Consider the following 27,951-nt stretch of genomic DNA (forward strand, 5'->3'; position numbering starts at 1 on the left):
TCCTGCCTTTTTGTTAGCAGGAATGTAGCCACCATGTTCAAACGGATTTTTTTTTAAAGTCCCTCCTACTCTTCCTCCAGCTTCCCCTTGCCAGAGCCACCTGCCCCTCCCTGTGCTCCCTTCCCCTTTCTCTCCAGCCTTCTGGTTCTGGTTCCCTTGTTACTTCCCTCCCGGCATCTCTTCTGGAGAGAGTCGTGTCCCAGCTGCCTTGGGAGGGAGAGCTAGAAGCTAGAGGGAGAAAATTGACCATAGGCGGACTGGACAGATTAGATCAGGGGAAGAAGGAACAGAACTAGTCTTTCTCTGTGGCTCTGTCTCTGTGTCTTTCTGTGTCTGCTTCTCTCTGTCTCTGTCTGTCTCTGTGTCTAACACTAACACACACACACACACACACACACACACACACACACACACACACACACACACACACACCACGTCCTCTCTGAGAACTCAGCTGGCTGGGAGCGCCCACACCCCGCCCCAGCGTGCGTCCAGGCCGGTGGAGCGCAGATCCAGATCCCGCTTGGCCGGGTGTTCCCGAGCCTCAGGTGGCGCAGGAGGGAGAGCCCGCGCGTGACAACCCGGCTGTGCACACCGAGACTTTTTTTCAGCCCTCCCGTGCTCGAGGGGAGCGGAGTGGGTGCGTCTGCCACTCAGAGTTCACCTGCCGGTCCTCCAGGGCCGCGCTCCAGCTGTGCCCCGCTCCAGGCGCCTGTTCCGCAGCTGGAGCACCACCGGGGCTCTGCCTACGTCCCTTGCGCCTCTCGAGTGCCCCAGGCGACCCGAAGAATCGTTGCGCGACAGCGGGAGCTAGCAATGGCCAGAGCGTGCCGGTTGCTATGTCTGTGGCTAGGTTGCTTCTACCTGAACCTGGCACAGGGACAGGGTTCGAGCCTTCATCTACCTGAGCTCCGGAGGGCTGGGGCAGGCGACCATGAGACAGGTGGTGACCTGAGCCCGGACCTGCGGCCGCATGACAAGGTGTCCCAGCATATGCTGTGGCTCTACGACAGGTACAGCGGCAGCAGCAGAATTCAGGACACCCGGACACCAGGCTCGCAGCCCCTGGGTCCCCAGCCCCTGCGCGGTGGCAACACAGTCCGCAGCTTCCGAGCCGCAGCCGCAGGTGAGTGTGGGGGTGCCCTTCCCGCCCTGGAGTGCAGAGGGCAGCCCCTCCCGCAGTGACACCCTGCTGTTTCCCAGCCCCAGGAGGTGCTGTCCTGGGACCTTTCTGTCCCCACTGCCCTTTCTGAATTCTCCAGCTGAGTTCGGGATGAGCCTAGTTTGAGCCGGACTGAGACTGGGAAAGTGTGCGAAGATCTGGGAAGGTGGTTGGGGGGTTTTCGAGGTGCAGCCTAGGGACAACACCAAAGCAGACTAGTACTCTCCCGGGCACCCCTACGGAGATCTTAGGCTGGTGATTTAAAAACTGCTCAACGGAAATTCCCTCCGGCAGGCTTTGGCTGCGTTTATACTGAAACGGATGCCATTTTATGCCAACCTAGGGCCCGGGAGAGAAAAGTGCACTCAACAAGCACAGCCACCAGACACAGCACTCTTAACTCCGCGACCTTTGTGTTGCTGTATCTGACACTTCTTGATAGTCCCCTAGTGGCAAACACACAAACAAAACCAGTTGTGTTTAGATTATTTCTAACCCATCTGGGCAAATAAGTCTTGCCTGCTTCAAGCTGGGAAGACCTGGGGATGGAAAGAGGCCGCCCGGAGAATAAAGCTTTTAGTACCAGGGAGGAAAACCTCATCTTCCCGTTTTTTTTTTTTTAACAAAGATCTTTGAGACTGAAATTCAAGGCTTAACGCCGCCACCCCTACCCTAAGCCCAGCAGTCCTAGTGCCGAAGTGAATTATTTACTCCAACAGCTTGAGGGCAAATTTCCTGGACACTCATTGTTTATCTGCTCTGAGGACACATTAGGGGTTGTGTACACTGCCTTCACGATTAAGGAATAGGTGATTGCAAAGTCTGCCTGTCAGGCTGGTGTTGAACAGGCAAGAATGTTCAAGAAAAGAAACTGTGTCTCAATTACTCTGTCAATTCTGTCCAAATTACTGAATGGATTTCTCCCCTACTTCATTAGTTGGGGCTCCTGGCAAAAAGGGGGGTTATCCATCAAGGAAAGCTCTTCTTGTCACTGTGAATTTCGCTCTGCACCTCAGAGGAATGATGGCATCTACAGTAAGTGTGAGTTATGCTTTTAATACAGAGAAGTCTTTAGCTGCCCGCTGAGCTAAGTCAGACTTCACTCTCTTCCCAGACACATGGGCAGAACCTGTAGAGAGCTGTCCTCCACTGAGCACACAGAAACCTATCTTGCCTGGTGCATAGCATCCCAGCCACTTAAAGAGGCTACCCTGACAGCTGAACACAACAGGGACCCCTCTGTTTACATTAATGCATCATGGAGGCCAGAGCTCAGCAAAAAGGTAGTGTGGGGCTACAGCGGTCTGGAAGGAGGCTGGTGGGGGGGCAAAGCAGGTGGCAATAAGGAAGACACCCAGATCTCTCCCACTATGACACTTTTCATTTGAGTCTACTCCCAGAGAAGGGTTGAGATGTCAACAAGTTTTATTTTTAGTGTGTGTCAGCAATGTTTGAAGGTAAAACTTGATTTTTGTCTCATTCACACACATTGTTTAGCTACTGATTTTAGACTGAGTAAATCAGGGGTAAGAACTTAATCACATCTCTGGCTTTCATTCTTTCCACCCATTATAATTCCAGTGTCCATTATCAGCCTCACCATAGTCTTATACCATCAAATAATAAACAACTCCTTTACAGAGGCCAGACACTCCCTTGAAGTGATGGATGGAAGCCTGAAACATGTATACAAGACTGTGTGCCCTGATAAGAAAGTAATCCCTTTACCATCCTACAAACTGTTATAATGACTTAATCATCAAATGTAGACACTGTGTGTGTGTGAGTGTGTGTGTGTGTGTGTGTGTGTGTGTGAGAGAGAGAGAGAGAGAGAGAGAGAGAGAGAGAGAGAGAGAGAGAGAGAGAGAGAGAGAGAGTTTAAATGTCATGTTACCTCTCCTTGGAGACTCCTGGAGAGGTGGTTCATACTGGACTCCTTCCAGGATGTTTGGTTACTCCCATAGTGAAAAGATTTTGTTATAAGACTTCTCTGGCTGTATTGAAGTGGGACTCCAGAAAGGAAGATGCTAAAGTTTTCATAAGTTGCTCTCCCTTCATCAATACCAGTAACCCAACACACCCTTCACTTGGAGACCTGTGTTGATGTAGGCAAAAGACACTGTGTTAATAAATTATATTTGTTTTTCCAGCTCAACATGCTTAAGTTTCACAGCATATGTGCCTCTCTCTCCCTAAGATGTTATAGACCTTATGGACGGCTGGGTGTCTGTGCTCTGTATCTACCAGGCTCTGAAAGTGTTTGCTCAGGCTCAGCCATAGAGAGCCACTTGCTCCTTGGAACATACCTGATTAAAATTATTTATTGTTCTAAACCTGGAATAACTGAAATGTAGCTGCTGCGGTCTCTTCTTGATTACTTCCTACTTAAACTACTACTTGATGGTGGGTGGCATGAATCCTAAACACACTTTGTGCTAACCCCCTTTCTCCTCTCTCAGCTCCAGGCAGTTGGTATGCCAAAACCATGAGCTTGCTGTCTTGTAAGCTTTTCTTTTGATATGTAAAGACAGTTTTTTATCGTTTCCTTTGTAAAATGTGATTCACAAAATTGTGACTCACACAGAAATCCAATCTGCTAAGAAACGCATCATCTGCAGGGATGTGAGATCGGCTTTTATCTTAATCTTGATTTAAGTTTGTCCTCGGCTACTATGGGATAACACAACGCATAATTTTCTCCTGTCCTGATCTGTCACAGGACATAATTTATGCCCTTTATTTCCATAATCACTTGCTCTTATTTGTCTCAGAAATAACTTCTCTAGGAAAATCAATGGAAGCTTAGTTTTCTTATTAAAAAAAATCACTACTTATGACAATCAACTATAAAAAGGTCACATTCCAGTGGATGTGTGTTGCCTTTAAGAAAATTATACTTGCCTTCCTGAATAAAATAAGGAAATGTTGAAGTATTGCAGATTCATAAGTGAATGTTTTGGCTCAGTGAAGAAGGACAGGGAGATTCCTACCTAATATGAACCAAAACCTTTCAATATAAAGAACTGTGATTGTGGCATTTTTCTGAAGTGCAATCCTAACCATAAGGCGGTAGGAAGGTGGATATATGATCCAGATTTGAATAATCATTACTTGACTAGAAACCAGTGCCCTGAAGGACAGATGGATCAGTGGGGAAGGGCCATTTTTTCTGTGTTCCAAAGCAAAAGAATATAATGACGTTATTAAGATACAGTAATCAAGATTCCAGACACCCAGAAACAAGGGTTGAAACTATAGAGTCCTTGGATCATATGATGTTTTTATTTAAGGGACAATAGCACATCTGGAGAAGAAGGCGCTGGGATGCACAGCTGCTTTGAATTATACGAGACTTTGAATACATGATAGCCTCTAATGAAGTTTTACTGTAATAGGCAAGACAGCTTTACAATTCCTGACATTTAAAAATCCATAATACCATGAATTCTTGATTATCCATGCTGGGTGGAAAGAAAAAAAAGAATGAATTACATTTTTTTAAAAAAATTCAAATGTGGTGTAGTTCCACTCACTCAAAGACCCTGAGAGACCACGAAGGTCAATGTGAAAAACTCCTAAGCAGATAATTCACCCAAGAAGAGAATTTACTCAATTTTAGGCTCTAAAAGTACATACATAACAAGGAATTGAGAGGGCTACATACATTACCTGAGCCATGGAAACTCATAAGTGCTTGTTTGATTGGTTCAATATTTTAATTAGATAGAAATATAACAGTCAAATATACTTTTTATTTTGCATTATAAACTTTTGTATATTGGGAAGATAAATTGAAGAAAACAGGTCCTTTAATGGAAACAGAAATGGGCTTCATAATATATTTGCTGGACGAATTTTCAGCATAGTTTCAAACCCCATTCTTTCTAGTAGCCTGATCTTATTTTATGAAGGGAAATTTCACAGAAAGAGGTCACTGGAAGGTTTTACATAAAATGGGGTGTCAAGGTCAAACAAGTTGGAAGGAATGGTGAGTGTGGAACAGCCCTTTAGTTGAAGTGTCCTCTCCGAGGAGCAAATTTTCTCCTTTGTCCGCAAGAGAACTTTCTGAGAGTTGTGGTCCTAGGGCATCTAGTTGGAAAACCATTGGTTCCAAAGCATCCATAAAAGATATGGATAATTCAGCAACTGTCTCACTGCAAATGAGCTGGGCTCTCACTTCTCAGTGGTACACTCTTAGGACATATGATTATACTGTCACTTTGGGGACTTAGGTCCATTTGGCACTGTCCTGTCTTCTTTCCAGGTTGTAAACTTCTCTGAATATCACCATAAAGTCTCTCTGTATTTTATTTTCTCTATTTCTGTAGGATTTGTCTTTAATTGTCTTCTTCCCTGAGTTGATATTTATTGTTTTACAGTAGGCTTAATAGCAGAAAAAGAAAAGTTAATGTTGTTTGTGGGAAAATTCAGTAGTGGAAGTACACACCACTTCACTGGGTCAGCATTCATACCTTGATGAAAGAAACATTTACTCAAGATTTCTATTAGGCCTTGCGTTTATCTCCAGCATTTGCTGTGTTTAACACATATACTGAAGCCATACCTACCAGGAATCCCTGTAACAATTGTTGAGCAGTCTGACAGTCATTGTCTATGATCTAATCAGGTTTCTGAGATGTGTTGTGGGGAAGAACTTTTATTCCCAAATTTTGATGATTTTTCCCATTTGTTGATTTTGCAAATCCTGAAAATTAGTCTCTTCATTATTTTATTGTGGTCATAGTAGAAGAAAGTTTTAGTTCTTACTATTAAGAAGAATGAGGGAGGAGAGAGAGAGAGAGAGAGAGAGAGAGAGAGAGAGAGAGAGAGAGAGAGAGAGAGAGAGAGAGAGAGAGAATGGCATGCGTACCTGGGGGCAGGGGGCCTTAGAAGTCAGATGAGAATGTCAAATCCCTTAGAGCTGGGTTCTGGGAAGACAGACAGCCAACTGCCCTCCAAAGCTGACTGGCCGGTGCTCTCTCTCTCTCTCTCTCTCTCTCTCTCTCTCTCTCTCTCTCTCTCTCTCTCTCTCTCTCTCTCTCTCTCTCTCTCTCTCTCTCTCTCTCTCTCTCCCCTTTTAATAAGCCCATCAGGCCACAAACACTTTTAGGTAAAAAGGACATGAAAATTTCATAAGCTTCCTTTGAGGCCTCCACCATGAAAACAACACCAAATGAGACAAGAAATGGGAAAATACCCACAATTCAGTGAGCCTTTGTCATATTGGGGTCCTGAACACTCTGGGGACACCCTCAGGGCTCACAAGGGCCCACATACCAGGTGAAAGCACAAACTGGAGCCCCATTCCCACAGCTTGCTTCAGAATGTCCCGCGTGTGTCCCTAACAAGCGCTTTGGTGACCTCCATGCCCCACAACATAGACTAACAAGCTTCAAGAAATCTATTAAGAAATTTTGCAACCCTGTTTCACTCAGCCAGCAAGGACAGGGCAGAACTAGTCACCTGTTGAAAGTGGGGTTGGAATAGCATGAATTGTACTGTAAGATGAGTTTTCTATGTTAGTATCAGACATCATTCTGTGATACCCTGTGATTCGCAAACATATGCTTACTCCCAACATTTGAGATGCATTTATGTTTTACGTGAAACCAGAGGGGAAAATGTTTCTGAAAAGTGCTAAGTATAACCCACGTTTCTAAGTTTATATTGTGTTTTACATTGACTTTTTCAATTGAGTTTCACTCTTTGTTCTGTGAGGCAGACTCGAGTTTGGTTTAACCAGTTTCATAGATGATCAATGAAGACTAGCAGTATTAGATGAACTAGCTATATGGCCAAGATTGGAATTTAAATCTAACTCATAGGCTAAGCCAACAGAAAAATAAAACTTCTAACTCTCTCTCTCTCTCTCTCTCTCTCTCTCTCTCTCTCTCTCTCTGAAAATCATTTAGCTTACTGGATAGTGCTGGTGCATGCCTTTAACACAACATGAAGGAGGCAGAAGTAAATGGATCTTTGAGTTCACAGTCAGCCTGATCTACAAAGCAAGGCATCCAGGATTATACACAGAAACACTGTCAGGACAAAAACAAAAACAAAGAAAGAAAGAAAGGAAGGAAATTATAATCATTTAGCTCAATTAATCGCCGAGTTCAGCAGCTACACTCCGTTCAGTCTCCACATTAACTCATGAAACTACGCTAAAAGTTGCTGTGAAAGAAAAACAAACATTATACCACACTGTAGCTGCTTAAAATAAGAGGGATGAACAAAAAGAAAATATTGAAATACTAAATTACTGGCTGCAATTAGTATGTAAAGGAACATTTGCCAGCACCTTTCTTAGTAAAATAAAAAGAAATCGCTGGGACTACTAATACAGTGAGATAATTGTGCCCAACCACTGTAAGTGATAGCATGCCCACTCTAGCCAAGACACTGTGGCTACATAGTAGTGATGATGGCTACTCTTGACAGGTGATGACATACCTGAAAATGAGATAGGTGGCAGGAGGATTCAACAAACGGACCATGGCCCTTCCACTCATGCCCCATATGATGCTGTCTTAGATAAATGAAAAAGAAATCTCTGCCTTTAAAAAGAACCATTTTTGCCCCTGTAGAGCCTTTGAAAGAAGTAGTGTATCAAAATTGTAGGCCCTTTCTCACACTTGGCAAGAGTTTTCAGCATAACGGGTTTGCTCAATTGAGAGAGAAGAGCCCTGGGGTTTCCCTGGCTAGGATTTGGAAGGCAGGGTTTCTCTCACTATGCCCTGACAATCTGGGGGACCTGCCACAGTTGGTCATATGGTTTGAACTCAGCAAAGCTATCGACCTGTCTTTAAACACTATCTTCAAAAATAAATTGGCTTAAAACTAATTTCCAGTTCAGTATGCTATCATCAACATTTCTACTTGACAAAAATAACTGCTTTAATAATTCCTCTTTTCAAATTCACAAGAAGGGAACTGTAGAGGGCCTTCATGTTCCAGAATGGTTTCATTTGGGGAATTTGAAGTTACTTGACACACTTTCCACCTTGGTGTTAAGTAGGAAACACTCTTGAACTTGGTAAATATAATGGTTGCTTATCTAACAAATTGAACAAATGATATTCAGTATGTAGGAGTTCCAGGTTGTAAAATTAAGCATCGGGCATCCAAAGAGTCCCAGCACCTGTCTGTCCCCTGGGAGTTCACAGTCTAGGGATGTCCTTGGGTGGAGGCTCTGTGCACATAAACCATGAGCGAACATTTTCTATTCTAGAAAATCATGCATTATCTCATCCTTGGCTAGTGTTTTGCTCTGGACATAGTGGATAACTGCCTGGGGAACCCACAAAGCTTGATCTTTAGACCAAACAACACAAAATGCGGTGACTTGTGTTCGATCTCAGAGCCTCTGTCTGAAAGTAGAAAGCAGTCTGGAAAAGGGCCACCAGCTAGTGACTTCTGTGTACCACCCCGACCTCCATCGCCACCCCCAGGAACTGGGCCTTTCTAGCAACTCAGCTTCCTCTGGAGAAAGAGACAGAGAGTGGGTGTGGAAACCTGCGCTTAATTACATATTTTCAGTATGATTGAAATATTCCCCCTGCTATCGAGGGATTTAACTAATCATCAGGATTTCATTTAGTCTATTTGCTTTAGAATCAGACTCTGCATAGAAAGATGCCCATTGTGTCTGCTAATTCCCTTTGAAAATGTTCTGTGTGGGTCAGCATGAAGGTGAACTGCCTTTGTCTCGCCCATGTTACCATCTCAGCTAGTCACCGTAGACGGATAAACAGATCAAAGCCAAAATGGTACTGAGACCCCTAAGTTGGAACCTAATAACAAGCCTCCAAACTCGAGTCCACTCCCTAAGCTCAATTTTTGGTTTTGTTTTTCAGATAAAAGCAGGAACACATCTTCCATTTTTATTGAATGATCAAACCCCTTAGAAAGATCAATACAGTTAACAGGTAACCCGTGTTCTCCTCCAAACAGTTGCTGACTAGCCAACTAATTTCTGTGTCCTTTTACTTTGTGATAAGTGAACAAAACTGGTGTATTCATTTGACAAAACAAATTAAAAAGCACTTACTGAGTTCGGCTGGAGGGTCAGGAAAATACAGTGCAAGACAAGGCACTGTCATCAAGAAGCTTGTGGTGTTAGGAAAGAACCATCCTGCAAGGAAGTGATCACAGAGGCAGGGGCCTAGCCAAGGGAGTGAGTGGTCAGAGCAAGCTTACCTCCCAGCCAGAGCTGTTGCTTTCAAGGAAAAAAAATACTGTCAGCACCAAGGAACTAGCTTAGCGGGAGAACTCGCCTAGCTTGCTCAAGACCCTTCAGTCTCCAGCATAGAAAGCCACCTTCCAAAGCACCCTCCAGTTCTCAGATGTGGAGACCTCACAAAGAAGTCAGAACACAAAGTTGCAACTGGAAGCACTGACTCAAGTGCAGCAGACACAGTCTGCAGCAAGGAAAACTGAACTTTTGCCGAGTTGCCACCAAACAGTATGAAAATAGCACCACCTATTGGTAGCTGTAGTTTTCTCATTAAAAAAAAAAGCCACCACTTCCCACTTTGAGAAAAGTTAGAAACAAACCTGCTGTATTTTGCAAGATTTCTAGGAAATATTTGGTTCCTGCATAACTTATGTTACAGTGTGGGGACCCTCCTATAGTGGTATTGACTTACAGCTGCCTCCCTGGGAGCCCCATACATGTTTCTCAGTTAAGTCCTTGTCGTGACTTATATCACCCTGAATCCAGCCCCTTCATCAATGACTTTTAGATTCTAGTATCGTCTTCAGCACTGAAAGGCACACCATGATTGTTCTGAAGCCTTTCACATATGCAAACACAATTCTTGGGGCTGGAGAAATGGCTCAGAGACTAAAAGTGCATCCTGCTCTTGGATGGGATAGGCATTTGCTTCCTAGCACCTGTCCTGCATTAGGGACCTCACAGACACCTGTAGTTATAGGTCCAGGGAGATCTGATGCCTCTTAAAGAAAATGGTCATGACTCCTCACCAAAGAAACGTCTCTACAGCAAGTGGAGACCATTACTGAACCATAACTAGACACAATGCGGAGAACAATGGGGTCATGGAGACTCCAGCCCCACTGGATTCATCTTAGGGCAGCTCCTGCGTCTATTGCTCAGGGAACATTGGGAAAAAGGAGGAAGAAATCTCATATGAGTCAGAATGCCAGGAAGTCTTCTGTAAGGCTGCTCCAATTAGAAGTAGACCACACAAGCAAGATCTAATAACAACAGTATCAATGTATATGTTAACACTGAAGGAGGAACATCCCACAGGGTCCACCCCTAGACAAAGCTATAGGTAACTAACAACTGTGGAAAGAGAGGATTAACATCTACCCTGGACTCAGCAGGTTGTGTGTGTGTGTGTGTGTGTGTGTGTGTGTGTGTGTGTGTGTGTGATCGTGGTCAAAGATTGTCTATCAGTTTGAGAGTTGGTGGTATTTTAGTTTGGGTTACTTCAACAAGGTCACAGGTTCCATTAGGACAACTCCTTTTGGGGACCATTTCCTTTCAAACCACCACATTCCACTCCCTGGCCCTCAAAGATTTTAACCATATCATAATGCAAAGAATGCATTTAGTCCAACTTCAAAAGTCCCTATAGTCTATCACAGTCTCAACAGTGTTGAAGTCCGAAGTTCAAAGTCTCTTCTGATGTTCATGCAATCTCTTAACTGTAAACCCCTATAAAATCAAAATTAAAAAGCAGATCACATACGTCCAATATATAATGGCACAGGATATTCATTACCATTTCAAAGCACAGGGAAGGTAATATGGTGAGGAAATACTGGGCCAAAGCAAGACTGAAATCCAGCTGGGCAAACTCCAAACTCTGCATCTCCATGTCTGATGTCAAAACACACTTCAGATCTCCAATTCCTTTCAGCTTTGTTGAATGCAAAGTGCTTCTTTCTCATGAGCTGGTTCCACTCCTTGATAGCAGGTCTCCCTGTCAGGTATCCCACGACTCTGGCATCTCTAACATCTTGGGGTGTCCAAGGAAATCCAGGCTTCACTTCACAGCTTCACACAATGGTCATCCCTAGGCCTCTTATTCAGGAGCACACCTGACACATGCCTGGCCTCAGTGACTTTCCTTAGACACAAAGGAAAATTGCATTAGGCCCTTCCTTCTATCCTTAACTCCAGAACCACGTGGCCAAAGCTTCCAAGGTCTGCTACTTGCTGTTCAATTACACCTTCATCCATTTTCTGTTTTTGATGGTTAGACCAGGCTGCCCTCATACTCAGACATCTGCCAGCCTCAGCCTCCCCAGTGCTGGTATTAAAGGTGCACCTGGTTTTAAACTTTCCTTTAATTCCTTTTCACATATTGGAAATTTAGCTCCCTGAGGTCACCATTCCCTTTAATTCACTTCTTAATACGTTTATCTCCTTGAACACAGGATTTAGCTCTGTTCCACTTCATGGTGTCCCTTTTCTCAGTCTGTATATTTTGTATTTTTATTTGCTCAGCTGTCTCATTTTCACTATAAATCAGAATCAGATCTAACGCTAATAATCACAGACAGAGTCTACCCTAGGCTGTTTTGAGATTTTTTTCTCTGCCAACAGAATTAATCCAAAACTCTTCACGTGAGCCTCAGGCAGACTACTCAGACAAAGGCAAAAAGTGGCCACATGCTTCACCAAAATATCACATGACCAGTCTCTAGGCCGTATGCTAACATTCTTCTTCTCTCATTCTCAGCACCATTGTCTTCCATGCTCCCACTAGCATGACCCTTTAACCAGTGCTCAACGCATTCCACCGCTTTCCTAACCCAAAGTACCAAAGCCCAAATCCCACCAAACAAAACCATAGTCGGGCCTATCACAGCAGTACCCCAGATCCTGGTACTTAGTTGGTACTTAGTTGGGGTTTCTATTGCTGTGAAAAGACGCCATGACCACAGTAACTTTTGGAAAAGAAAACATTTAATTAGGGTGGCTTGCTTACAGTTTCATAGGTTTTCTTCATTATCTTGGTGAGGATCATGATGACATACAGGCAGACATGGAGCTGGAGAAGGAGCTACTACATGCTGATGTGCAGACAGTAGGAAATAGACTGACTGTCACACTGAGGGAAGCTTGAGCTAAAGAGACCTCAAAGCCCACCCCAATAGTAACACACTTCCTCCTACAAGGCCACACCTACTTCAACAAGGCCATACCTCCTAATACTACCTTTCACAGCACTATTCATCATCAAGGAAGTCAGGACAGGAACTCAAATGGCAGGAAGCTGGAGGCAGAAACTGATGCAGAGGCTATGGACAGGTGCTGCTTACTGGCTTGCTCACCCTGCTTTAGTTTGGAACCCAGGACCGCCAGCCCACCACTGTGGGTGTTGTCAACTCCGCATCAATCACTAAGAAAATTTCCTACAAGCTTACATGCAGCCCGATTTTATGGAGATACTTTCTTAATTAATGTTCCTTCCTTTCAGGTAACACTAGCTTGTTTAAAGTGGACAAAAACTATGTAACACAAGAGGACATTAAAAGAGTTAGAAGGAGGGACACTGAAGGGATTGGAGGAAGGAGGGGAAAGGGGAAGTGATATGACATAATTATATTTTAATATAGCAGGTATTTTAATGGAGAGATGCCTCTGTGGAGGACCTGAGTTGGATTCCCAGCACCCACATGGCAGCTCATAACTGTCTGTAACTTCAGTTTCAGAATATCTGATGCTTTCTTCTGGACTCATGGGTACAAGGCAGGCTCATGGTACATAGGCATACATTAAGACAAAGTATTCATACATATAAAACAAAATTAAATGAATGTTAACCTTTAAAAATTAAAGGAAAGAAAACAATTCTTGTGTAAGTATCAATCCATTTGTTCTTTCTCCAGGTCAAATATTGGACTCAAAGTTATGAAGTAGTTCCCAAACCCTGTCATCCTGGTTACTTTCTTAGTTACTCTTTTCCAAATCAGTAATTAAGATGAGAGTATTGTAATTAAGCACCCTGCTGTATATGTATTTGATGGGCACAGTATGCAGTTAGGTTGGATACTATGCTCACATTCAAATCCATATGTGTCTGCATTCTTCAGAATATAAACAGTGGATATGAAAGCTCTTTTCTCTTGCTTGCCGATATTTAAACTTAGATACCTAAGTATGCAAGCAAAGTTGTACAAAGACTTGTGGATAAAGAGAAACACATGCAAAATTCCCATTTCATTTTCATTATATGAGAAGAATTATTTGAAGGTTAGACAGGGTTGTTTATGCCTGTAACCCTAACATTTCAGAGGCTGATTCAGGATGACTGCTGTGAGTTCAGTGCAAAACTGGCTTAAAGAGAGTTGCAGGCTAAACTGAGATATAACTTGAGAGCCTATTGCAAATAAACTAAAAGAAGAAGAAATTATTTGGAAAGTTAAATTACTTTAAGATCTCAAAGTAGAAAAGGTCTGAAAGTAAATGCTGACAATTGGCATTTATCACACTCTAAAAATCTACTCTTACAGTGTCAAAAATATACAATGAATGTTAGTTATTTTACCCTAAATTACTTGTGTCATCCTCCTTCCTCCTACTGAACCCCTTCTTCTCCCCAGCAAGTCCCCCCTCCCCACTGGTTTCATGTCTTGCTTAGTCTGTTCATGAATTAGAGTTTCTTTCATGACCATGTTGGGAACTTTCTTACCAGTAGTTAGACCACTCTTTTAATTATTGCTCTATACTCATTTGTTCAACTCCACGAAAGGCTTTAGTATATGCATGTAATAAGTTGCATTCTTGTTTATATGATATCTTTGAAAGTCATGAAGTATTATATATTTTCAGTAGGTCTTAGTTAGACACTACCATCCCAGGCAGTGAGCTTCTAGTTAGCTGATGGTTAGTGGGTCTACATGCTGTGTGTTTTACTGGAATTCTTTCAATGAATCCTCACAATAGTTCTGTAGTTGATACCACCAAGTGTGCTTTACAGATGTGGGAACCAGCACTTTGAGAGCTTAGCTATTGTCTACAGTACATATGAGTCTTGGTAATAGGGCTTTAACTTCAAGATGAGAGAAAAAGGAGGAGAAGGCAATGTGAGAGAATTCCCAGTTAATTAACATTGAAGATTGGAGCCGGGGAAGAGGCTAAATGATAGACAGTTGCAAGGCAAGAAGAAATGTGCTTGAAAGAATGAAATATTCAGAGATGAGATGTAGAAGAAAGAATTAAGATGAGTTTACCAAGTGAGACAGTGGCACTCCATCCTTTGTAGATGATCAATTCACCACCAGTGTGTTTGTGGGCAGCCTTTGAATGCCATGGACTTGAAATGGGGTGCCTTCTCTTCCTTGCATTTTAAAATGCCCCCAGTTATGTGGAGGTTGGGTAAAAGTATATGTTGTGGTGACTGGGCTGAATTAAGGGCAGAGCCCCTGAACAGCCCTGATGCCATGGCTCTGTTATAAAGGTCTGTAAGATGTTATCCCAGTGTCATGGATTATATAAATGTGCACAAATGGCAGTTTCCTCCTTTTGCTTCACACAATGTTAAAAATGAGTAAAATATGTTTCCCATTGCACTTACCCCCTTGCTTGGGGATTTGATGAACTCATTTTAAGTTTCCACGTCTTTATAAAAATGTTTTGTTTTTACTGAAACATGTTTTTGATCAAGAACATAATTTCACGATTGCGTGTGCGTATGGAACAAGTGCATGGAGAGGGGCTCACTGGGACAAATTCCAGGATCTGGGTTCTTCAGGTTCAACCTTAGTCTAGCTGGAACTCAGTAGATGATCCTGAGAGAAATGGCTTTTTCCTTTTCTAATCAGTTTCCTGCTCTTTCTATTGCTAATTTCTCAATTAGAAGAGCTAGTAATATGACTTAAAGTTTCAATCATTTTTCTTGAACTATGTAAGTTTAGATTTTGAATTTGTGGAATGCTGAACTTCAGACAAGCTGAACAACAATACCGTGATTTTACATTTTTAAAGGTGTGGTTCATTTATTCAGACACAGTATCCAAATACCAAGATCTTACTTGCAAAGTAGGTAGAAGGAGCCATAATCCTTATAGTAAAGTAAATTCAGGCTCAGATCAGAGCAGTAATTTGCATTTACATTTAAGGAACACTAGAAGTTTTATAAATATTACACATATTTTATTCATTCTGATGATGCAAGAGATAGACATTGTACTCATTTAACCAAGGTGGCAATAACAGAAAGGCGACTGAGATAAGTGAGATGTCTCAGCTCATCTTGAGGGTACTTATGTGAGCTTCAAGTTTACACAGAGGAAGAACTGGGACAGGATACTAAGGGCAGGTCTCATTAAGCAGTCCCAGGCAAATTGTGGTCTGACTGCTCTTTGTCTCAGGTCTGATTCTTCCAGTGACTCCTTATCACTTGAAGGGACAACATAGTCCCCAAGATGATGTTTCCTATTGGGGTATAGTGGCAGCTTCAAATTCTATGGTGACGTAATCATTCCCTTTTAGTGATTACCCCGTCATAAAGTCGACTTTGCCTATAAAGTTTCCCCGTGCCTGGAATTCAAAGCGGCTGAAGACCTGGGATACTGACTGGAGACCTGAAAGCCCTCCTCGGAGGAGGGGTACAGAATGAAGCACTGTAAAAGCTGACTGAAATACCTTATTTGCTCTTGTCTCTGTGCCTTCATCCTAGAAGGGAGACATGACTAGGTACTTTGGGGGCTTAGTCATCCTGCACCACCAGATTTCAGGCAGACATTCCTTTAGCCAGTTACAAGTCTGGTCCAGCTGGGCAGGAATCTGATCCAGAGTGATACGAAATGAATGCAAAGATGCCAGGCTTTCACACTGCTTTTGGTGGCCTTGTGACCCAATGGGGAGGCCATGTTCTTTGTTTTAAAGCAGTTTGGGAGTGCATGTTGTAAGAGTCTTTCTATTTTATGAATGAGAGCATTAGCTCTCCCAGAGTTACAAAGTTAATAAGTGACTGAGTCTGTAATTAAATCCAGGTCAAATTCTCAACTCTCTGCTTGCACCAGAAGGATGGATAAACATTTCACAGGAGCAGCTGTGGTGTGGTGCAGAGTTTGTAGACACGGGGTCTTGGAATTCTCCAGAACTCACACATCACCTGCACTAAGTGTGTTATACACACACTAAATGCACTAGTGTGCTATAATTCCCACAGGTTAATGGTGCTTCAACAAAGAGAAAACTAGTGAAGCTGTAGCCTTCCTTTAAAATTCACTCTGCACAATTTTTATTGTGTTGTTTTCCTCTTTTAAAAAGTTATTTCTTTTGAGACTATAATATAATGACATAATTTGTCTCTTCTCTTTAACTCCCTCCAAACACTCCCACATACCCCTCCTTGCTCTTTTTTCATGAAAGTGAAATTCACATAACATGAAATGAACCATTTTAAAGTGAATGGATGATACAATGACAGTCATATCGTCAGAATGCAGCACTACTGCAAACTCTGACTTGCTTGGCAATATTTCCATCAACTGGAAGTAAAGACCCAGAACTGTTATGGAGTTTCTTCTCATTGCAAGCTGCCTCTAACCCCCAGGGAACCTCTCTGCTCCTATCTCTGGATTTAACTAGTTTAGATAGCCTAATGCAAATGAGATTAAACAGCAAGTGAGCTTTTATATGTGGTTTCTTTGTCTTGTGTAACTTTCCAAGGTTCATTCATGTTTTAACCCAATAGCAGTATTCTGTCTTGTAGATACACTACAAGCTGTTTATCTGTTCACTGGCAGACGATCAACTGGACTATTAATTACTACCTTTGGTTACTGTGAATACACTTGCTTGCCTGTCTTCAGTTTCTGAGAAATTGCTTTATCATATGTTAATTTCCTGGTTCGATTTTTTTTTTAGTAAATGCCAATTATTTTTCCACAGCAACTGAACCTATACATATCTACCCTAATAAACTGAAGGAGTTCCAGTTTCTTCCTGCAAACTTTCTGGTATTTGAGACTTTTTGTTGCTGTTGTCTTTGATAACCACACTACTATAGTATGTGTCACAACATTGAGGTTTTGATTTTTACTTCCCTAGCAACTGACGATTTTCAGCATCTTTTCAGGTCTTATCAGCCTCTTACATATCTTCTTTGGAGATAGATCTGCTCAAGTCCTTTGCTCATATCGGCATCTCTGCTGCTGAACTAAAGCTGTCACTTATATGTTGTGTTCTGTAGATCATCTTTTCATTTTCTTGGTATTTACCTTTGATGCACAAACATTTAACTCTGGTAAAGTCCATTTTGTTTAGAACTTTTATTTATTGATGTATTTTTCCTTTCACTGAATTCGTGTGGTGGCATATGCATGGAGCTGTTACCAACTCTAAAACCACGAGGATTTATCCCTATATTTTCTTCTTCTAAGGATTTTAAGGCTTTGGCTGTTATATTTAGAGCCCTGATTTATTTTAGTCGACTATTGAATAGTGTATAAAATAATGGTAGTTCCTGTTTACTTCAGTTTCTCTTTTTTGTTTTTCTTTCCTAGGAAGTCTTCAAAGACAGGGGTTGCACACTTTTAATCTGACTTCTTTAACTAAGTCTGAGAACATTTTGTCAGCCACACTGTATTTCTGTATTGGAGAATTAGTGAACATCAGCTTGAACTGTCCAGGTTCCCAAAGATGCTCCCATCACACACAGAGACAACACATCCAGATAGACCTCTCTGCATGGATCCTCCAATCCAATCAAAGTCAGCCCCTGGGTCACCTCTCAGTAGATGTGGTCAAATCTTATCGAGACAGCATGTCCTGGCTGTCAAAAGACATCACTCAGCTTTTAAGGAAGGCCAAGCAAAATGAGGAGTTCCTCATAGGATTTAACATCACTTCTAGAGCACATGAGCTGCCCGAGAGGGTACTGCTTTTCCCGGAGCCTTATATCTTGGTATATGCCAACGACGACGCCATTTCTGAGCCAGAAAGTGTGGTATCTAGTTTACAGAGACACAGAGATATCCCGGAAGGAACTGTGCCCAAACTGGATAGTCACATCAGAGCTGCCCTTTCTGTTGAAAGGAGGAAGAAGCGTTCTACTGGAATCTTGTTGCCTCTGCAGAACAACGAGCTACCTGGGGCAGAGTATCAATACAAGGAGGATGGAGTGTGGGAACAGAGAAAGCCTTACAAGACCCTTCAGACTCAGCCCCCCGAAAAGAGCAAAAACAAAAAGAAACAGAGGAAAGGACCTCATCAGAAAGGCCAGACACTGCAGTTTGATGAACAGACCCTGAAGAAGGCAAGGCGAAAGCAATGGATCGAACCTCGAAATTGTGCCAGGAGGTACCTCAAAGTGGACTTTGCTGATATTGGCTGGAGTGAATGGATTATCTCCCCCAAGTCATTTGATGCTTATTATTGCTCCGGAGCCTGCCAGTTCCCCATGCCAAAGGTAGCCACTCTTCTTTACCTTGTGCTTGCTTTGCTTTAGCATGGGGTAGAATAGCACGCTGAGTGTGTGTTTCCATTTAAGAAACTCTATTCAGAACCTTATTTATAACATTCTAAAGTACAGCATAATGGGCAATGTGGTTATGCTTGGGTTTTCTTTGATGCTTTTTAAAAGTAATATGAGGTATGAAGTTTATGAAAACCACATGTACAAAATATGCAATTTTTTTTTGTTTCTAAACATGGTGCATATCCAGCCATGTGGTCACTTGTGAATATACACCTGTCCACAGTCAGCCAGCCCCAGATGGCAGAAGCTGATCTCTGAGTGGTATTAAAGGGATGAATGAATACTGTGGAAGCAAAAAGAAGGAACAACGGGTCTGGTGCCCTGATGTGGATAAAGTTTCTCATGAGGTGAATTGTCCCCATGCTGGTCAAGATCAGGGTTTGGCTAGGTAGGCTGGCCTGAAGCCCAACACGTTTGTTTCATTTGCTTGACTGCTAAACATGAGAGACAGGGTGTGGGGGGCAGCAAAGCAAAACAGGGTGCAATGACAGCGACTTCTCCCAAGGTCCATCTTACCATGTCAGAAATTACCTTTGTTTATTCCCAGAACATTAGCGACTGGGTTTTATCATATAACCGTGCTTTTAGAAGGTTTTCCAACTCCAGTGTCTGTCTCTCCAAGAAGTCCAAATGGCTGTTCTCTTTGCTTTGCACTGGAGTATAAACAGTCTGCGGTGAACATTAGCCATACCCCCAGCATCAGGTTTAGCTTAAGGTGTCACTTCCAGTGTCAGCTCACACAGCTTAAATCTCTGTCACACACTTGAAGGTGACTAAATGGGCAGAGTTCAGAAGAGGAATCGAAACGGATTTTTAATAAAATCTGAAGCATTTGGGGGAGTTGTTTTTTTTTTGTTTCTGGGATTTGGATTTGTTTTGTTTTGTTTGCTCCTGCCTGAAAATAGAGAAAAGTCTTCCTTTGCCTCTTAGCTACACAATTGCAGCTTATGGGTCTCTATATTGCTGTTCTATGTTCTGTAGTCACTGACTGGCCTACCCATCAGAAGGACTGAAGACACAAGATCAGGTCAGCCTCAGGGCCAGCAAGCTATCTGAAATCTTGCTTTTCTTGTTAGTTATTTTAGAAAGATGAACTTGGTACATTTTCCACGAAATTATCTTTCCAGAGGATTTTTGTAAGGGTTATGAATTCGGGGCTGTATCAAGAGCCCTGTCTTATCTTGTGATTCACAAAGGACTTTCACTGCTCGCTCAAGCAAAATGTGTCCATCTGGGGTGACGTTTAGCACCTGGGTGTAGTAAAGATGGTAAATGGAAAAAGCAGAGAAGTGCCCTATTTTACAGTGTGCCTTGCCTTATGACACTGAGAAATGGGGATGTAATTCAAAGTTGATTTTAAGATCAGAGTTACTGATTTTAGGTAGGTCTTAGGGTTTACCCAAATAACCCCTCTCACTCCCATTATCGATAGTTTTTTCTGGGTAGCTTGGAGAAATTTTTCTTCTGATCTTTCATCACTCCAACATTCAGTCTCCAGAAAACATACAAATGTAGATGCTCAATCCATTTGCTTCTCATTCCTGAACTCTAGAGGACTCAGTTTCTACCTCTTCATAGATTTCCCCCACTTGTGCCTCTCAACTTCCTCCTTCTTCCTGTTGCCATTTATAAATCCGGTTTCTTTAAAAGATGTTAGAAGAAACTGAAAATAATCCTACTTTGAAAGTTGCCATGGGATAAGTTAGTGACCACAGAGATAAATTTCAGGAGAAGCATCTACACAATTAAACCACCATATTGGTCATGGCAGGAATTTTAAAGCCTTGGCTTGCCTTTAAACTGCTTGGAATCCTATGCGTACATGGGATCTGATTCAGTGCACACTCGGTGGAGGCCACAGGGGACGATGAGCATCTAACAAGGCCTCCACTGCCGCTGAAGCCGCTGATTCACAAAACGCTTTTTGTGACAGCCGACTTGACAGTTTCCTTGGGCTTGAATTTTGGTCCCACCCACTAAGCAATAATGGCCTTTTGGATAAATCAATAAGGCATTCTATATGCCACCCTTCTTTTTGAAATAGATAAAGTAGAAAATAATAAAAACAACCGGGCCTGCACAACCAACACAATGACAAAACGAAATAGCAGAGCAACCTACATGGAGCAGTGGGTACTCAGTGACTATTTGCTGTCCACCCGACGAGTGACTTTTGAGGAGACTGAACGGAACAGAAGAGGTGTCTAAGGAAATGCTGTGTAGGGGGAGCAAGCATACAAAGGAACGCCACGAGACAGGAAAGGTTCTGTAAATGTTTTGAGTCCTTTTTCAAGCATCACAAAACTGAAAATGGGATCCTCCCTGTGGGTTCAGCAGCTGTGAGCTCTTAACAGTGAGGTTCTTTTCGGGGGAGAATGGAATGAAGAGAGGATCTGTGGCAGTAACTGGACTCATCATAATATTTGTTGAAACTTGTAATGGCCACAGAGCTCCAGGGACACGTAACAGACATCCATGTGGAGGTCTTTTCTCTAGGCTTACTATACCCTTTCGCCAAGTCCAGTGGAAGTTTAGCATCACCTTGCACGGAACTGCTTAACTTTTAACGTGTGGTAGGGTTTCCCTTTAAGTCCTCATGACTGTGTCTTTCAGTCAGCATAGTAAGAAAGGAGGATTGGAAATCCCTGTAAAGAGAAAGGGTCGTTAACATGCACGGCTGTTAGCACAGTGTCTGGCGTGGCATCCAGAATGAGATATTTAAATAAGAATACAGTCCGACCAGCAGAGGAAAATGAAGGTCTCTCATCAAATCAGAACAGCACATGTGGGCCAACTGAAGTGCCAAAGAACTTTCAGACTTTAGATATAGATTTTGCCTCAGAGGAAAGCTCTCCCAGGCCAGACTCCTCTGTTGGGCCTCCTGGTTTTGGCCTCCTGGGTGAAAGCCTGGCCTATATGGCCGAGCTTCGTCTGCAAAAGTTGACAACCTGCTCTCTAATTCAGAACAGCTGTGCTCTGCCTTTCCTGAATTCCAGGGTTTGCCCTTTCACTGATTCCAATTAGATACTTTCTGGGCCATCACACCCATGTGGGCTGGACTGGGAGAGCATGGAGCAAAACCTCATGGCCCAGGTCAGGAATGAAGGTTCTCAGCTGATGACACACTCGCCCCTTCCAATGTGTCTGTAATCAAATTTAACCAGAGGACCTCGTCCCCAGCTTGGCAGGTGCGAGCCTGACCACTGAAGGTTTCATTCACAGACACAACAGTTTGGGTTCTTTTTCTTTTCTTTTTTTAATTCTGATTCCTGGCTCTTTCAGCCAATCTGTTCTCCCAGAGCGAGACTCTTGGAATGGTGCCATATGATGAAAAATACCCAGATAGTCAGAGCCAAGTTCCTGTGCCTCTGCCTCCCTCACCACCTCAGCTGCGATGGAAAACAGAAATCTCCAATGAAAATGATTGAGCCATGGTTCCTGACAGAGATCCAAGAAACCAACAAAGATTAGAGGAATGAAGTTATTTCTGCAAGGAATTGTGCAAAAGCTAGGAATAGCAGAGAGATAGAGTTAGGCAACAAATAATTGAAATACTTTGAATGGAGTGTTACATATAAAGAGATTCACATTTAATTAATCCAAAATGATAGACTTTTAAAGAACTCTCTAGATCTTCTAGCTCTAATCTCAGTCATGAAGATGAACACTATAAACATGAAACCTCGACAAAACTCGGCCGATTCACACCTGAATCGATGTGGAAGGTGCACACCATCATTAAAGAGAGTGATGGATGGGGATGGAACACAGATTCACACTTGTGATTGGCACCAGCTCTAAGCTCAGAAGAGAGTCATGAGAAACATGACCCTAGTTCGAAAACAAAATGTCTTGCTGGCAGCATGCTTCACAGCAGCAAATGACAGCATGGATTATTTGTGCATGATGTGACCATTTCTGGTAATGGTAGCTCCATCAGAGGATTCCATAGCTAGGAAAAATGGGATACTCCCTAGTCATCTGAGAGGTCTGTGATACAAAACATCACCCCAGAATCAAGGGCTTGGGCCTGGTTCTGGCGAGCCCACTGGAGACTACTCATATACTCAGTTTCTGAATGCATCAGTTCTGACTTGGATTAAAAAAAAAAAGACAGGAATTTTCCCTAGGAAACACCCACAAATATTTTCCATATCTACACTAAGTTACTTCTTGCACAGAATTTTTTTTTGTTGATAGCAGTAATTTCTCATAAATGGGTAAAACAAAGGGTATGCTATTTCTTCTAAGTATTTCAGCTATTTAGCAACATTGCTCTAGTGTCTAGATATACATTCTAGGGGCTGGGGGAATCAGTGCATAGCCATGGTAATTGTTCAAGTGTTCTAATTAAGGCCATCCACACTACGAGACATCTGGGCATTAAATATTAACCATAGAGAATGACATCAGAAAACCTGGTTTTAACTGCCTCTGAAGCTTTAACAACAAGCTGTTCGACAGGCTGAGTGTTCCACACAGCTTTCAGTCAATAATAGAAAAAGTGGATTGTGGCAAAGGTTGCCTGTAAAAATCAGTAACAGTAATGCAGGAGTTGTTTACTGCTGTGTTACAACATTGATGGCAGTTCCAATAAACTTCACAGACTTGTGGAGGTCTTTTGTTTCTATTTGCAAATATTAATTATATAGACTCATGGCAGCCATTGTGCCATTTCCATATACACTTGCATCCTCTTTTGATCACTATAGTTTTCTAATAATTTTCATTCAGTAAACACATTTTAATATAGAGCTAACAACATGTAAATTATCAGCACTGGGACTTTTTAAAACTTATAGTGAGAATACCTTGTTCTGTAATCAATCAGAGCTTATTGACCATTTAATTAACTAATTAAAACTATATTTTTAAAAATATTCTTCAAATCAGTAGGAAGCAAGAGTAAACACAGTACTGTGTTATTGATAGTAGTTTTTTAAAATATTTTTTCACAAAAATTGGAGTGTAGTGTATGAATTACTCTTGTTGAAATGAAAAGATGGAATGATTCAGATAACATCTCCTTTCCTCTGCCAGCACACATCTTTCTTTGACTTGTTTTAATCTTTCTTACAGTACATCCGCTTTCTGCATTACTTCTCCTCTGCCCTGGGTGCGTCTTTGGCCTTCTAACTGTTCATGCTTTTCCATTGTGGTGTTCTTAACAGGTCAGGAAGCCTCTGAGTGGAAAGAAATATGGGGTTTTAGTTGAAATAATATTGTTCATCTTCTGGAAATGATCCTCCTTTTTGTTGTTGTTGTTTGCTTTGCTTTTGGTTTGGTTTTCGCTTGCCGTTGATATGGTGTCTCAGGTGACCCTGGGGTGACCTTCAGCTGCCTGTGTAGTTGAGGCTGTCCTCGAACTGAACTCCTTATCTCTCTGCCTTCAACAGTCAGGGCTGCAAGTATGCAGCACCATGCTCAGTTGTTTGTTTGTTGTCTCTGTCTTATTGAGGGGTAGCTGAGGATCAAGCCATCACATGGTGGGCAGATAGTCTATTGAGCCACAACCTGAGTTCTCAGATTTCTGTTTGTAAATGTGTTTAAAGCAAAATTAATTTCATCCACCTAAGAAAAAACACTAGGAGAGTCGAAAAGTCACCAGGCACTGTGGCTTATCTTTTGGCATCTTTCTGACCATTCTGAGCTTGAGATTGTGACTCGTTTCCACACGTCCATGTACAGTGGAGCTGTATGCAGCTTTCTAAGAAAAATGCCTTCTGTTTTCTCAGGGAAGAGATTTAACCAAGGCTTTCTTGATCAAACTCCTGACACCCATGTGAAAACCTTAGACCCCATACCTTACTCCCAGAGGACATGGTCCACCTTAGACCACCAAGTCACCCAGTTTATGCTGCCTATGGAGCAACAGTGACCCCCAGTGGTCAACCCCAACCTCTAGTCTGAACTGAATAATTGTGTAATATAAATGTAATAGTAACCAAAGACTCATCCTTTTGCTGCCTACAAAATAAATAAGTAGCCTTCTATCCCACCTAGCTTCATTTTAATAAGTGAATAAACTTTGCTTTATAGTTGGCGATATTTATCTCTGTTGATGTGTTTATTAGAGTTCTTTAAAGGCTCATAGAGGGTCAGGGACAAATTTTTGTCATTGTAATAAAAAAAACATGAAGAATATATTAATCCCATGGTTTGGGGTTAAGTTGTTTCTAATTAAATGATTCCTGCTAACAGAACCGAGTTCAAAGTTTCACTCTACCATTCGCCAGCTGTTTGGCTTCAGACATGTCATTTAACTTCCTGAGTCTCTGCAAAAATGTAGCCAATTTGTTGTGAAGATTAAAGGCACCACCTACAAAATTCCTGGAGCATAGCAGGCACTTTATAGATGATCCATCCTTGGAGGTAGAGGAGTTTAGGCTGAATACTCAATGATGGAGGGCTTTTTTAGATCTGTTCAAGCAAATCCATTTTATGTGATGAGGTCTGGGGGAAAAGCAATTTCACCTAACATGTTGCTCTTATTTCTCGTTCCAGTCTTTGAAGCCATCAAATCATGCGACCATTCAGAGTATAGTGAGAGCAGTGGGGGTCGTCTCTGGAATTCCTGAGCCTTGCTGTGTGCCAGAAAAGATGTCCTCACTCAGCATCTTATTCTTTGATGAAAACAAGAATGTAGTGCTTAAGGTGTACCCCAACATGACAGTGGACTCCTGTGCTTGTAGATAACCCAGCAGAGAACAAACTCAAATGCTCGACCCAATCATTAGTTGGGTTTTATGGACTATTTTTTCTTCCTTTCTTTCATTTTTATTTTTATTTTTTGCAGTGCCAATTCATTTTGCCCCAAAGGAACAAATAGAGTGAATATTTCCACCAAGCAAAACTGAACTATATTTTCTTCTAAATGTAACTGAAAGTAAGATTTTAGTATATGTGGACATGTATTTCTTTTTTTATCGCACAAGGAAAACTATTACTCAATCTGTTTCTAGGAGTGTTGGAGAACACGTTGACTTATTTTTGTATTGGGCTTTAAAGCTCAATGGGAAATAACAGCAATAACATCATTTGTCTCTACTTATCTAGTGACTAAAGGGACCTAGATAGGAATCTTGTGGTTTTATTAGATTTCTTGCCTTAGATTCTCAAGCAACCCAGCCTACTAAACATCCAGCTGGACTTGATGTGCATCGAAAACGTTCCCGAGACCTGTTTACCTTGATTTTTCTTCACAATTATGGTATGAGTTGAGTTAGTGTATGCTAAGTGCTAGTGTGTGTATACGTGTGCCAGGTACCTGTACCTTTGTTAATTTTTTTCTTAATGTGGTTCTATGGCTCTATATTCATGGGATTCTTTTTTTAATATCATATTCTGATGAGACCCATCCACTGATGATCCAACAGTATGTCAAGAGCAATGCTTCATCCAGCCATCTGATTGGATGCTCTTATTTCATTGAATTCCAGAAAAAGAGAATCAGGAATTCCATTTTTGAAAGCCCGGAGTGCTCTTGTACCTCATTTTCAAACATGTATTTTTATCTGCTCTAAGTGAATTTTGCAAGTACTTCCTGAAGTTATTAGCTCTCTAGTCCTCTTGCTATTATAATCTTCAAGTGATGTTGTCCATAAATTGACTAATTAGTATTTCATTTTTAATTAGTAGCTTCCATTGAGCTTTGACATTTTCTTAGCAATGGGAATGGAGGTCTGAACAGCTGCTAGCCATCATGGCAACATGCACTAAGTTGGGAGTACACTATGGTATACATGGAAAAAACTGCTAAAATATTTTAGTAGTGGGGGTTAAAGTAAATTGACACTTTAATTAATAAAGCCTCATTTAATGGAATATTTAAAAAGTGTCTATTTTGCAATGAGTTAGGTATAAGTTACCTTACAGTGCCCCATAAGATTTTAAGAACTCTCCTATACAATATTGGGATTGATGGGGAAAGCATTGCGATTTAAAATGCTATTTCCCAGATAAAACCTGCTTGTCCCATCTCTATTCTCTCTCCCTTCTCAACCTCATTCTTCCTCTCTTCCTTCTCAAAAACTGCCCCAGCCAGTCTTACACACATACACACAGAGAAAGAGAGCAGCAGAGACAGACAGAGAGAGAGAGAGAGATTAAAAAAAAGAAAGCAATTGTTTCTTTTAAACAAAATGTCTACAAAAATACGCAGGGTTATTCTTGTGTTGACCATTTATTCCTGGGCTCAGGGCCTACCTTGGAGAGTGGTTAATATACCCAGTGACACCCCATTGGAGAAAACTAATTTTCTCTTTTCAAGAGAGCATCATTTGCAGACAGTTTCTTAGTTAGGGGTAGAAACCTATTTCTACCACCCCCTCTTAGAGCTGGGATCCCATCTGGCTTGAATCTATGCATTCTTTTCTGATAACTGTTTTCTGGAATTCCAGTTAAGAGATTACCTATATCCATCCAGTATTTTAAGATTTCTTCTTTGTAACCTGTGTAAATATTATGTAATTCTCAGAATCTGATGCTATAGAAGGAGACTGGAAGATTGAATCTCTTAGACCTCAGGATTGCAGTGTTCCAGATTAGATTTTACACACACCTAGCTCTGTATGAACTCACGATCATTTATTCATTAATATAGTATTCTACTATTTCTGTATAAAAGTCTTATTACCCATTTAATATTTCATATACAGCTATGAGTAATACTATCATCAGTCTGACTTATACAATGTTTATGTAACTACGTTATTCAGTTAATCTCGAAGCTTTAAATTTTCTCTGTGCTACCAAGTAACAAATGTCTGGACATGTTGAATCAAGGTTGGGTTAGAGAATAGCTACGCATACCTGATATGTAAGATGAATAAGCAGCTAAGTAAGAAATATTGGGTAAGTCTGATTTCTCAGTATTTTAATGTATCTTACAAGGGATAAAATTATCCCCCTTTTCTAAAAATGAAGCTTTCTCTTCAACTCTTCACACTAATTTCTGTAAATGTTTTAGTTGAAAGTTTAATGCTTGTACAGTCAATAGCAATTTAAATATATATTATATGTATATGGAAAAAGTTTAAAGATGCTTTTAATTTATTTAATGACTGTTGCCTTTCTATATTAGTAATTATTTTCTTCCTTACAAGGTGAGAAAAACATCTTTAAAAAAATAAAACTATAGTTCCTAGATGGGACATGACATTTGGTTCTTGTCAAGTCCATTTCAAGGGTGTCGCAGTGTAACTGTGAAGGACACTTCACTACTGATGTATTAAGCTTTGCTGATCTTGTATCATCTTTCTCCAGTAACGAAGAACTTTTATTCTTTATTAAAAAATAAAAACAGCTTAATTGAACATGTCCCCA

General features: G+C 41.6%; 1 protein-coding gene across 1 annotated transcript; it reads left to right on the forward strand.

Annotated features, from left to right (window-relative positions):
* Positions 1-38: 38 nt before the first annotated feature.
* On the forward strand, positions 39-27,941 carry Bmp3 (bone morphogenetic protein 3). The gene is made up of 3 exons (XM_040747463.1): positions 39-1,126; positions 17,654-18,558; positions 25,132-27,941. The coding sequence occupies exons 1-3, from the start codon at positions 817-819 to the stop codon at positions 25,321-25,323; spliced, it is 1,407 nt and encodes a 468-aa protein (XP_040603397.1). The 5' UTR covers positions 39-816; the 3' UTR covers positions 25,324-27,941.
* Positions 27,942-27,951: the final 10 nt, after the last annotated feature.

The sequence above is a fragment of the Mesocricetus auratus genome, unplaced genomic scaffold, assembly GCF_017639785.1.
Source record: "Mesocricetus auratus isolate SY011 unplaced genomic scaffold, BCM_Maur_2.0 Super-Scaffold_100006, whole genome shotgun sequence".
In the NCBI taxonomy this organism is placed as follows: Eukaryota; Metazoa; Chordata; class Mammalia; order Rodentia; family Cricetidae; genus Mesocricetus; species Mesocricetus auratus.

Bases quoted from the DNA above. Each gene is read 5' to 3' on its own strand.
- Bmp3 (XM_040747463.1), top strand. From the start codon at position 817: ATGGCCAGAGCGTGCCGGTTGCTATGTCTGTGGCTAGGTTGCTTCTAC. The intron at 1,127-17,653 runs GTGAGTGTGGGG...TTTCTTTCCTAG, and splicing joins CTTCCGAGCCGCAGCCGCAG to GAAGTCTTCAAAGACAGGGG. The intron at 18,559-25,131 runs GTAGCCACTCTT...TTCTCGTTCCAG, and splicing joins GCCAGTTCCCCATGCCAAAG to TCTTTGAAGCCATCAAATCA.